General features: G+C 52.2%; 3 protein-coding genes across 3 annotated transcripts; 2 read left to right on the forward strand and 1 right to left on the reverse strand.

Moving 5' to 3' along the window:
• Positions 1 to 69: 69 nt before the first annotated feature.
• Positions 70 to 1,375, forward strand: PHATRDRAFT_30466 (predicted protein). The gene has a single exon (XM_002184270.1). It carries the CDS (start codon positions 106 to 108, stop codon positions 1,189 to 1,191), a length of 1,086 nt encoding a protein of 361 aa, XP_002184306.1. The 5' UTR covers positions 70 to 105; the 3' UTR covers positions 1,192 to 1,375.
• A 95-nt stretch (positions 1,376 to 1,470) lies between these two features.
• On the forward strand, positions 1,471 to 9,646 carry PHATRDRAFT_40325 (predicted protein; the record flags this gene model as incomplete). Its single annotated transcript, XM_002184271.1, has 6 exons — positions 1,471 to 1,569; positions 1,650 to 1,811; positions 1,891 to 2,111; positions 2,420 to 5,979; positions 6,119 to 6,346; positions 6,831 to 9,646. The coding sequence occupies 6 exons, from the start codon at positions 1,471 to 1,473 to the stop codon at positions 9,644 to 9,646; spliced, it is 7,086 nt and encodes a 2,361-aa protein (XP_002184307.1).
• Positions 9,647 to 9,965: 319 nt separating this feature from the next.
• Positions 9,966 to 10,613, reverse strand: PHATRDRAFT_4014 (predicted protein; the record flags this gene model as incomplete). Its single annotated transcript, XM_002184363.1, has 1 exon — positions 9,966 to 10,613. A coding segment is annotated over one exon (648 nt), but the record flags the coding sequence as incomplete, so codon positions are not given.
• Positions 10,614 to 12,333: the final 1,720 nt, after the last annotated feature.

A 12,333-nucleotide genomic window follows, 5' to 3' on the forward strand; every position in this document is an offset into this window, starting at 1 on the left:
ATGCTCTTGCAGGGAACGAATACCACTTTATTCACTGTCAAAGAAAATTTGCCACAGATCATTTGGTATCTTTCATTCGTTGCACCGGCAATAGCGTAATAGCGAATGTATTCTCGTCCAGGTTTGGCTTTCCTCTGTTTGTGGGCGATTACGGACGCCTACAATGTATTAATTATTGGCGGTACGCGTTTTTCGGGAGCAGCGTTGTGGAAGGAACTGTACGATCGTGGACACACCGTGACGGTCTACAATCGAGGAAAGACTCCGGCACAAGCCGTGGTACGGGAAAGTGTCGACGATTTTGACGCCCGTATCCGTGCAGCCACCTTTCTCCAGGGCGATCGGCAGGATCCGGAACAGCTCCGACGTCTTATCGATCCGGACCGGTACGACTATGTGTACGACATGAACGCGCGGGAAGAACCCGACACGAAACCTTTGGCGTCACTCTTCGTCGGTCATAGCCAACTGAAACAGTACGTATTCATGAGTTCCGCCGGCGTGTATCTGTTGTCGGACGAAATGCCGCACTTGGAAACCGACGCGGTGGACGCCAACTCCCGTCACAAGGGCAAACTGGAATCGGAAGCCTGTTTACAAGCTTTAGGTATTCCGTGGTGCAGTTTCCGTCCGACGTACATTTGCGGGCCGGGCAATTACAATCCCGTAGAGCGTTACTTTTTCGAACGTCTCGAGGCCGGTCGTCCGGTGTGCGTTCCATCGCACGGCCAGCACTTGACTGGTCTCGGACACGTGGAGGACTTGGCCGTGGCCATGGCCAACGTGGTGGACCGACACACCGTGACGACGGGGAAAACGTACAACGTGCAAAACAGGCAGGCAATCACGTTCGACGGGGTAGTCCGGACGGCCGCGGCAGTCACGGGGCGAGCGCGGGATTCCGTAGAGATTGTCCACTACGATCCGGGGACCGTGGAGTTTCCTGCCGGTGCCAAGGCGTTCCCGATGCGTCCCCAACACTTCTTTTGTGGCGTGGAACGCGCCGTACAGGATTTGGAATGGACCCCCCGATTCGATACGGTGGAAGCCATTTTGCGGGATTCGTACGAGAACGATTTTGTGTTACTGCGCGATTCCGGGGGCTTACGCGACGACTTTGTGTGTGACGATATTGTACTACAAAAGATTCAGGGCGTTTCCAAAGCAGCTGCGGAGGGAGCGAGCGTTTGAGCGGAGCGTAGTGAGCTAGAGGAACGTATATATACACTCTTGTGACGACAGTATCACCTTGGGGGGATCAAGGGGCGAACGCCTACACGTGCCGCCGAGAGTCAGTACGATTCAGTGCAGCAAAAACGGAACGTATGGAATACATCAAACTATTTGCCGACGTTAGACTTACTTATTGTTATCTACAGTATCCATAATTTAGACCACGGTAACGGGACATACCGTAATTGTATCTCTTGGCTCTAGGGCTAGGAAGAGTAGGTGTGTTTTCTGCCGGCAATGACAGTAAATCTCGAATTTGGGTTGCGATCCGTCTGCGCTGCCGTCAGGTACCGTGCCCGAGGCGTTCGAACGGTGGCAGTGGCGGCCAATCCGCAGGTATGGTCCGTCGTCCAGACCATTCCGTTGTGTTGACTGCTACAATTATGTCAAGTTCTCATTTTTGACCGGATATACAGACAGACGGGGGCGGCAATTCTGGAACACTGAAGTACCGAGCCGTAAACGGGACGGGACCGCACGGCACCATGGGATCGCAACCCTGTGGTTTCCATTCCGTTGACATTCTCATCTTTTATATTTCATATTCTCGACTGGGACGACGACGACGACTGCTAGTTGTACGTCGACAATATTCCCAAGTAGAGAGAGAGAGAAAGTCGGCCATTGGGGTGTGCCTTCACGTCTCTTTTGCGGTAGTATGAACGAGAAAGAGGCCGTCCCGTCTGGTGCGTCCCTTCCGGCACACGACGCGGCCTGGGTGGGATTGGATTCCACGCCATTACCAACATCGTCGTCGCCGTTGTCGTCCACCACAACAGTCTTGCCTTTGTTGCCACTCGCGACCTCCGGATCTTCTCCAACCAGTCAGGCCCCGTTGTCCTCCGGTCCCACTACCCCGATGGATACGAGCCACAACGGTAGCAACACTGCGCGCAACAACAACAACAACAGTGTGAGGAGCAGTACCACTATACACAACACTTCCACTACCAGCATCGGTTCCAGCGTCAGCAACAATAGCAACGCCAAGAATCCGCACGTTCCGTTCCGTATGAAACTCAATCTCGCTTCCACGAGAGGCCGGAGTATACATCGCCGGAAACGCAAACGAGCCTTGACGAGTCCCAGTTCAGGATCCAGTTCCAGTTCGGGTAGTTCCGAAGAAGACGAAGATGATGATTCCTCTACCGGGGCTCTCGTATCCGTGGCCGTCCCGTCCAACCAGGGACGTGTCGATGGCACCGGGACGACCTCGTCACCCCAAACCGGCGAACCCACCGCCTCCAGCACTGGCCACCACCACCAGCACCACCCACGACAATAACAGCAGCAGTGTCAACAATCCTCAGCCTGAAGGATGGCGGGTCAAACTTTACCGACTCAATGCCGACGGCTCTTGGGATGATTGTGGCACCGGACGCATCCTTTGCTTGTACCGTACCCCGGGCGTACAGAAACCAACATCACCCGTCCAGGACGGCCACCAAGCCAACACGAATACCTCCGTCGCCTCGACCTTGCCATCCGAAGCAACCTACTCTGCCGAAACTTCCACAACAACATCAACCTTGACAAAAGCGGCAACATCTCCGGCCTCGCCCACTTCCAACAAAGTAAAGACCAACGTGGATCAATGGTTGCATACGGAAACGGGCGAAGCTACGCTCTGCGTTCACGCAGAAGCGTCCAAGCAAAATTCCTCCCGACGTGTACTGCTACGCACGCGGGTCTTACTGCGCGATGCCTACCAACGACAAGGTGACAATATCATTACCTGGTGTGAACCCTACTACGGAAATCGGGCCACCTCCCCCGATGGCAACGCCACTAGCACTAGCGGAAATAGCAACACCAGTAGTACATCGGGAGTGGACTTGGCCTTGTCCTTTCAGGACAATGCTGGTTGCTTGGATATCTGGCGGCAAATTACGCAGGTACAAGGCCAGGCCGCCGAACTGCTTCAGGAAACCCTGGCGGCGTCTTCCTCCGTGGAAGACATGGCCGCGCACGTGGCGGCTCAGCACCATGCCGATCTGCAAGCACGACAAGCACATAGTGATGCCGAGATGTGGAACTTTTCCAACACCAACAACAATAACAACAATGATGAGGAAGTATACGCCTTGGAATCATCTCCCGCCATCCCGATGCCTCCTTTGCCGACTCCACCAAGCCTCCAAAACATTGCTTCCATTGCCGACACGATTGCCGCTCTGCAACACACACAACAACGGGATTCTTTAGCCATGCGCATTGCCACGGACGATTGTGCATACCTAAAATCGTTACTTGCCTTGTTTCCCGCCGCCGAAACCCGCGGAGATTACGGCAAACTGGCCATGCTCGCCGCGTGCGTCAAAACGATTCTTCTACTCAACGATCCCTCTATTTTGGAATGGATCATTTCGGTGGCGCGCGTCTTTGAAGATATCTGTGCCTGTCTGGAATACGATCCTGACTTGCGCGAAAAAGCTAATCATCGGTGGTTTTTACGGGATCGCGCTAAGTTTCGAACCGTGGTGCCCATGGAAGATCCCGAACTCGTCTCGGCAATTCATCGGAGCTTTCGTGTGCAATATTTGCGCGATACTCTCTTGCGACCAACCATGGACGAGTCGGCCCTGTCTTCGCTAGGCTCCCTACAGACCTTCACGCATGCTGACGTGGTAAAAGGGGTTACCATGTCGAGTAATGGAGATGTTAGTCTGAAGGATAGCTATTTGATACGGGTGATTCGATTGTTGGGGGTTGAAACAGACGCCGTGGGAAGGCTGGAATGGTCGGAATTGGAAGCCGACCCCGACGCTGGTGGGATTGAGACGGCATCATTGACAACCACGCCGATGCTAGCTTTGGCGGAACTTCCCGCCGATGAAATGGTGCCGGATGGGTCCACCGTGGTCGGCAGACATGGTCTGGATGGCACCGCCACTTGGAAACAGTATTTGGCCCCGCAGGATTCTTCCTTGGTGTCTCGAAAGAATCGTCGACGTGGGTGCGTTTCGTTTTTGCGAGAACTCTTCAATATGGTGCGAACAAGTCTGCAACAGTCGGACAAGGACGATTTTTTTGCGTTTATTTGTTCCTTGGAGATTGATGTGAACGATGGTATTGAAATACCCGACAACGTTTCACAAACCTCCCAACAGGTGGAGGTCGGCAGTGTAGCGAGTACTATCAAATCGGAACGGACTGATGAAAAGACCGAGAGTATGGTAAACACTGCATTGTCTTCACACCTGGAATGGTCGCCACCCTCGTCGCCCGCCAATATTTTATCCTTGCTAGCCAACATTCTTGCTGATCCACACATTGACGTCACGGAAAAATGTTTAGTTCTGGAAATTGTTGCTGGCGTTGCTATGCACGATCCCGGCCTTATACGGAGGCATTGCTTGGAGTATCATACAGTCTGGAATAATCACGAAAAGGCCGTCCCCAACGTAACCATTGGACGCCCGGATGCCAACGAACGCCGGCAAGTGTTGTTTCTGTGCCCTCCGAATGACCTGTTGGGGTCGTTATTGTTTCTTCTGGACGTGGAACCGGACGCTGGTCTTTTGCTGCAAGTAACTGAAATCATGAGGATTGTCTTGGATACCGACATGATGGGTGATCACGGTCCGATGAGCGCCTTTGCGGACGAAGCCGAAGGTATTCCTCCTGGAGTTCCAAGTCAGCCGCATCAGGCGTCTGGTCCAATCGGCACCACCAGTGGTACGGATCAAAAGCAGTTTCTTTCCATATTTTTTGAAAACTATGTCGAGTGGCTCGTGGCTCCTTTCCAATTTTCCATTCTTCATGTGATTCGGCGGGTTCCGGATGACGTGTTGAGGTGTCAATCAAAATCAACTTTGTTGCAACGAATTGTACGATTATTTCAGCAAGGGGTTACGTCGAAAAATGCATTGCTCAAGATTGTTCCATCGTGCGCAATCCGCAGCTCGTTTGCAGTCGAGATGTTAAGTTTCTGTGTTCGAGCTCATCTCTATCGCATGAAATTCTTTTTGCTCAAATCTAGAGTGTTGGGGAATGTCCTGAAAGTGTTAAGTCCTTCTTCTATAGTACGAAGTCATTCCGGCGACCGTTGCTTGAAGTTGGCAGCTCTGCGATTCCTACGCGCTGTTCTCTCTGTGAACGATGAGTTCTACCATCGGCACATTATTCAACACAAGTTGTTTGCGCCTGTATTTGAGGCTTTCCGGGCAAATCCAGTCGGAGATAATCTGGTTTCTTCTGCGATTGTTGAAATGTGCGACTACATTCACAATGAGAACATCAAATCGCTCATTGAGTACATAGTTTCAGACTACATGTCATCGGCACAGACGGGAGATGATGTACCGAGTCTGGAAGATGTGTCGAGCCCCTACGTCAGTACGCTCACCGTGCTCCGGAAGGCCTATGAGACCAACATTCACGCCATCAGGCAGTCTCATAATTGTGAGGAGGGGGCGTCCTCACCTGGTGGGTCACGTTACTTTCCCGGCGGAGCAAATCATTACCCGCATGGCCCTAGAGTACTTAGTGGCAAAGCTTTGGAAGATCAACGGAAGTTTCTGGAAGTGGACGAGGAGGAATCATATTTTGAGTCGGATGACGAAAGCGCCTGCAGTACAATGATTCTTCCAGCTACGGAGGCGGAAGTTGCACAGCAGCAGGTGGAGAGCAATTTGGAGAGGATCCCTCGAATGTATTCACTATCACAAGCGCCACCTTTGAGTGAAGTGGAAGATGCTAAGGAAATTCGACACGCCGTATACGCGAGTGATGTTGCAGCGGAAGGTTCAGAGTTGACTGAGGCAGGGTGACCACTTAGCATGACATTTTCTAAGTTCGCACTTGTTTTCAAGACCAAGACGGCCGTGTATTTTCAAATAGAGAGTCTGTTCCTGTGCGTTGCTAGGATTTATCTCAAATACAGCCGCACCAGACGCCGTACGCGACTGCGGCGCATATTCCAGTACTGCCGCTCGTTTGATTGTTGTTTCCCAAAGCTTCACCCACAAAGCATGTTGGCATGCTGGAAGAGTGGTTTTGGGCACGCATGTGTTCCGCGCGGGTGCCATATTGTCAATTACATTACGAGAAGTCCTTATTTCAATGAAGCGGCGGATTCATGCATCGGCTTTCAAGATGGTAAAGGTTGACAGTTAGTCGGTGTGGTATCCTTTGACGGAAACGCGTATAATGAATCTTAAATTGTCATTTCTGATTCGGACAAAGACACTTTCATTCGGTTTGTCCCCGTTGTGGTAGTAGGAGATTAGAGATTTTACTGCATAATATGCCATAGGTGCAAATGACAGAACCCGACATTAGCAAAAACACGTGTTTTGCGGACCGAGAATGACATCTTTATGGTTCACAATGTCCTTCATAATGAGCCCTATACCAGATAGTCAGCATTCGTCAGCGAGAGGTGTTGTGACTGGTGAGAACACAACCAAGAAACGGTCATTGAGAGGTACAATTCTCCCGTAAAAAGTGGCAACTGTGAATATTGGATATTACTGGTTCCTTGTTTATGACTAACTGTAAAATAACTTCATTCCGGGTTGATAAAGTGTCTCTAGTTTCACGTGGTCATAATGATGACTATCGACTGAGGCTTAAGTGTAGTTTCCATGGTACAGCACTTTTTCAGGATGTCTGCGGTCGCAGCCAAACACTGACCACAAAGTCCGCCCAACTGACAAATCGGCCGAAACGAGAGAAGACAATAGTCACCGACTTTTTTTCGCATGAAATGCTTTCGGTAGCCATGAGAAGCTATACAGAAGTCAAGTGGAGTCCTCCTGGAGAGACTGACGGAAACGAAGGCCCGAGCAAGAATGCTATCTTGGCATTGCAATGTGTTCAAGCAGCAGCGAATCAATTTGACTCGAATTTCAAGCTGCGCAATCCAGAACGCGAGGCACTTATTCCTCTAGTTGGTACCGACGAGATTGTAGCTGGGATCGACAAAATTCGATCTTCTGGATTCTATACGGAGTACGAGCTAAAAGGAATTCGCATTATTATGGACCTCACTCCTGGTGATTTCGGCTCTACGACCGAAGAAGCTCGAAGGAAGCTATCGGAGCGCTGCCAAGAGGGTCGATACTACGCAATTAAATATCTTCAGAGCGGTTTGATCGATTCTGATCACGGCCCGACTGCGGCATGCGATATGATCATCGAAACCAAGATCCTGATGAATCTTGCACCTCATCCCAACATTGCCCAGGTGTATGGAGTAAATATTGAAGGAATTGATAGTTTCCTGGAATCTGGAAGGAAATCTTTCTTCTTCATTACTGACCTCATCACAGAAACCCTTTCTCAAAGACTGGAGAGCTGGAAACAAGATAAAAGTTATGTAGGCGAGGACTTGGACGACAAGAAAAAAGAAGGACAACGACTTGAGATTGCTTTAGATGTAGCCATGGCGTTGGTTTACCTTCACGACCGGTTTCTGGTTTTTAATATTCGACCCGATAAAGTGGGCTTCGACGGTCGTTATGGAAGGATAAAACTCTGCAATTTTAGTCAAGCCCGGCAGGATGGAAGGACCGAGCACGCCACAAGTATTACAAAGTCGGATGACATCAAAACGCTCGCGTACACGGCCCCTGAAATGCTCTGCAGAGCTCCGGCGACGGTCAGCTCTGATGTTTATGCCTTTGGGATTATGCTTTGGGAGATTCTCAGTCTCACCAAGCCTTTCGAAGGCTATGACCGATCGACGCACTTTGAAGATGTTGTAAAATGCAGTCAGCGTCCAACAATTATTCCGAATTGGCCTAAAGCAATTTGCGATTTGATTCAAGAGTGCTGGCATCCACATCGGAGACCGACGATGAAGGTAGTTCATGAAACTTTAGAAACAACTCTACTTTTTGCGGACGATCCCGATTGTGTTCATCCCACACTAATATGTCGCACTGCTTCTAGCCAATCTGCGGAAGAACCGCGTCAGCGGCCTTCGTCCAGTGGAATGACGGTTGAAGCATTGCGCAGGGCGCTTTCACAAAGAGATCTTCACGACTCAAATACAAAACAAAACATTCGAAGCTCATGCCGACAGCAGCGAAGTCAGTCAACAGGGCGACCGAGATCGAAATCCAAGTCTCCAGGTCGAAGGTCGACTACTCCAAGTGGACTGGAAAGGCCTCGATCAACGACGACTGGCTACGATAATACACGGTCCAAGTCTCCCAGTGTTCGGGGTATGCAAAGGTCAAACTCGTCTCTTGGACATGCGAGGACTAGATCTAAATCTCCGGCCCCACAGGCTGCTCAAGTCCGTATAAGAGTCCGGGAAGGTAGAGAAAGTGAAAGCAGGAAGCTTCAAAGCCAGATCAGTTCTCACAATTCGGAGGCTGCCACGGATCAAAACGTTCAAATGCAACCCGTGTCCCGAACGTATCGCCCTACAATGGATCGGACTTCGCCGGCTTCCGAGTCGGCCCTGCGCCAACTGAAACGAAGCAAATCGTTTACAATGGAACATGGTCGGGGCGCACTTGGTAGAGTTGATTCCAAGCGTAGCCTAAGAAAAGGAGTGGGCGACGAAAAGTCAATAAAATCTGAAGGCACAACACCGACTCACACAGACGTGAGTTCTAGCATCGAATCCTCGCCTATCCCTCCAGGATATCCTAAGCGTACTCGTCGAACATCTCGTCACCGAAGCGCATCCTCCGAAGAATGCGAGATCAGTCGAAACGCTCTTTTGGCATCGACGGAATCGAAATCATCACCAATTGCAAACCTCAAGAAGGCATCGACCACCGAAGTTGAGGGGTGGGCTTCCTTTGAAGATGTCACACGAAACATTGTTCGACGCAACAATATCACAAGACCCATCTTGACGCGGAGAAAGAGCTCCTCCACTCCAGAACGCCAGCTGAGTCCCTTGCGGCGAACACCATCGAGATCCAAATTGCATTCGGGACACGCTCCCTCGACGCCTACGACTCGTTCGCCATCGTCGGTAAAAACTCCTTCGCCAACGACGTCGTTTAACAGCTCCTTGAGCGGTAATCAATTCGGGTCGCCACGTAGGCCTTCGCGGCGCCAATCAAGAAACACCATGGATATTCTCAAGGCAAACGGGGCGTCGACCGGAACACCGGACGGGGACAGTAGTCCCAAAATGGATCTGGCGGAAGCATTAAAAGCTTTTTCAGCCAGTTTTACGGAGCAGGGGTTCGATAACATTCCTGCCCCATCTCCAACCGTACCGGTGAAGACTCGTACGATGCAAAAGAGCGCTTCGCTGCGGCAGGTTGCTACCGTTTCGCCCCTCGTGTCTCCGGATGATCGCCGCTCGACCCGACTGGAACGCACGAGTAGCTTTCTGGAAGGCATGCGGCGCCTCCGTTCTCCCAAGGGAGGCGTTTCCCATCCTCCCGTAACTCGTGGTCCCGGATGGTCCCCACGTAGCCGTAGCATGAGCTTTCAGTAACAGATAACCACCCTACTACTGCAGGCTACTCGATGTAGCAGATATTCGATCGTTAGCTTATCTACAAAACACCCGTCCGAATTTATGGCCGGTATCTACCCCTAAATCTTGTACCTGTCGGCGCGATCGTCCGACGCCATAAAGCGTCGTTCCACCGATTCGGACTCGCCCTTGATGGCCTCAAATTCTCCCTTCACTTCGGCAGCGACGGTGCGGACCATCCACCGCAGGGCGCTGCTGAACCAGGACGACGATCCATGCCGGCCGTTCCTAGTGGCAGCAATCGGAGTCCATCCAGGGGCATCTCCGGGGGAGGTTCGTACTTGACTTCGTACACGTCAAAGTTCTGATTCATGTAGTCAATAATCACGTCGTCTACCGTTTTGATTTCGTCGCAGAGTTTCCGATCCAACGCATCCTTCCCGAACCAGGTTTCGCCCGTCGCGACCTGGTCGATATCCAGTTGGGGTCGATTCTGGTGGACGAACTCTTTGAAGAGTACCAGGATATCTTCCACGTCCTTTTTCGTCTTGTCAAAATCTTCCTTGGTCGCTTTTTTAGTGGGTGTCAACGTCCGTTTGTACTTGCCGGCCGTGACGGTTTGGAACTCGATGCCCTCCTTTTTGAGTCGATCATAGACGTTGGGAATATCGCTAATGACGCCGATCGATCCGAGGACGGCAAAGGGGCTGGCGACGATGCGGTCCGCGACACAGGACATGAGATATCCCCCCGATGCGGCGACTTGTTCCACGGCCACGGTGAGTTGCATGCCGGCGTCCCGAAATCGCTGTAGTTGTGCGGCGGCTAATCCGTAGCCCGTGACGGTTCCGCCACCCGTTTGCAGGACGACCAGTGCTTGGTCGCCGGGTTGTGCGTGGCGGACAATGGCGGTGACTTCTTCGCGCAAGTCAGCGACTTGGGAAGCCGTGGCGTCACCGGGGAAGCGGGTAACGTAGACGCGGGGAGTATCGGCCGAGTTGGTAAAGAGGGATCGGAGGGGACGGTCCTGGAGGGCGGTGAGGAGACCCCCCGAACCCCGCGCGGCGACGTCGCCCAACAAGGCTGTCCGGACCAAGGCGGCGTACTCCGGACCGACGGCCTGGACAATGTCCTTGACAAAGTTCATTTCGATTTGCTGGAGTTCACGCTGGGCCTTGTTGAGTGTCTGCAACTGTTCCGTTTTGGAAGATTTGTTGCCCTTGCGTCTCGGGAGCGACAGTTTCGGGATGGAAGTGGTACGGGCTGCAGCAGCGGTGTTGTTACTGTTGTTATTGTTGTTGGTGTTACTGGTGTTGGCGTGTTGGGTTACGGCGGTCACGTTGGGATCGAGTTCGTAGACACTTTCCATGCCTAGACTTTCCATTTCTTCATCGACGGCCATTTGCGTCAGTGTCGTTTGACAGGTTTGTATTTGCTCGACGAGTCCGACACTTTCCTGTAGAAAGGTTTGTTCGGCGGCGACGAGTTGTTTGGCCGCAAAGGGTGTGAGAGCGGCGAGACTGGTCCCGAGGGCACGACCAAAGCTCGTTTGCCGGAACCGTGCCGCGGCGGCGGCTTGACTGTTGGTGGCGGCCTGTAAAGTGTAGCGGTAGGAATCGTACTTGCGATTGAGGTGGGTGACGGTCAAATACTGTGTTTCCGGAACCCCCACGTTCTGGGGCAAGGTTGGGGTGCGGGAGGCCCGGGCGTTGAACAAGGCAGCCAATCCACCGGTGCGTTTCCGATTGAGACCGTCCTGGTCCTGATCGCCGTAGAGATCGTTGTAGAGCGCGGCGACGGGATTGTTGGAGGTTTCCAGGTCGAGGAGATCCTTATTGCGTGCGGAACGACGGGGTTTGAACTGGAGGGCGGCAAAGCCAATGACGGCAATGGTAAAGAGCGCCGGGACGCCGTTGGCAATGAGTGTTTCGAGAAAGAATTGCCACAAACGGCTCTGGAACAAGGCGTCCAATCCCGACGGCAATTCGGCGACGGGTGTGGCGGCGAGTGCACCGACCCAAGGACGGGATGCGGGAGGAAACAGTAATGACGACGCTGTTGTTGTTGTTGTTGTCGTGCACGTTGTCGTGCCCTTGGGTCTCGGTGGTGATTGTCCATGAAACCAGTGTGGCGATTGCTGGGGCACGACAAAGGCCGTTGTAGTGGTCGTCACGGTAGACAATGCTAGAAAGGAGAGCGCCACGACACCCAGAGCCGTCGACGACGACAGCGACACTGACCGTGTCATGTTCACAGTCAGGTTTCGTTTACTACGATACCGGCAAGGACCAACAGCAAGGAGAAAGAAATGCTGCGTCGCTTGGTAAGTTTGGTAGGTGTGTAGTTAGTTCGATTGTGACGGTACGCTAATAATTGGTTGGTAGTTGCGTTATCTTGTGAGTGACTGTTATCCCCCCCCCCAATGTTTGTTGTGCTGGTTTTGTCGTGAGGGAGACAGTGTACCTACGACTCGAGTCGACGTAGTAGAGCCGGTTGCCTCCCACCGTGGGATCTTTTCCTGTGAACGGATCCAATGGATTACCAACGACGATTGGCCGCGTGTGACCACTACTCTACTCGGAATCACACGAACACGTCACTCCTAGTTCGGAACGGGTAGCGGTGTAGGGTAGGGTTTCGAAAATCTGTTTGCGGTACGTGACGTCGAAACAATCCGTTGGCACGGGAACGATCCTCGAGCACGT

Source organism: Phaeodactylum tricornutum, chromosome 23 (assembly GCF_000150955.2).
Source record: "Phaeodactylum tricornutum CCAP 1055/1 chromosome 23, whole genome shotgun sequence".
NCBI classification, from domain to species: domain Eukaryota; phylum Bacillariophyta; class Bacillariophyceae; order Surirellales; family Neidiaceae; genus Phaeodactylum; species Phaeodactylum tricornutum.

What these genes read in the sequence shown, in the direction of transcription:
- PHATRDRAFT_30466 (XM_002184270.1), top strand. Translation starts at nt 106, where the DNA reads ATGTATTCTCGTCCAGGTTTGGCTTTCCTCTGTTTGTGGGCGATTACG.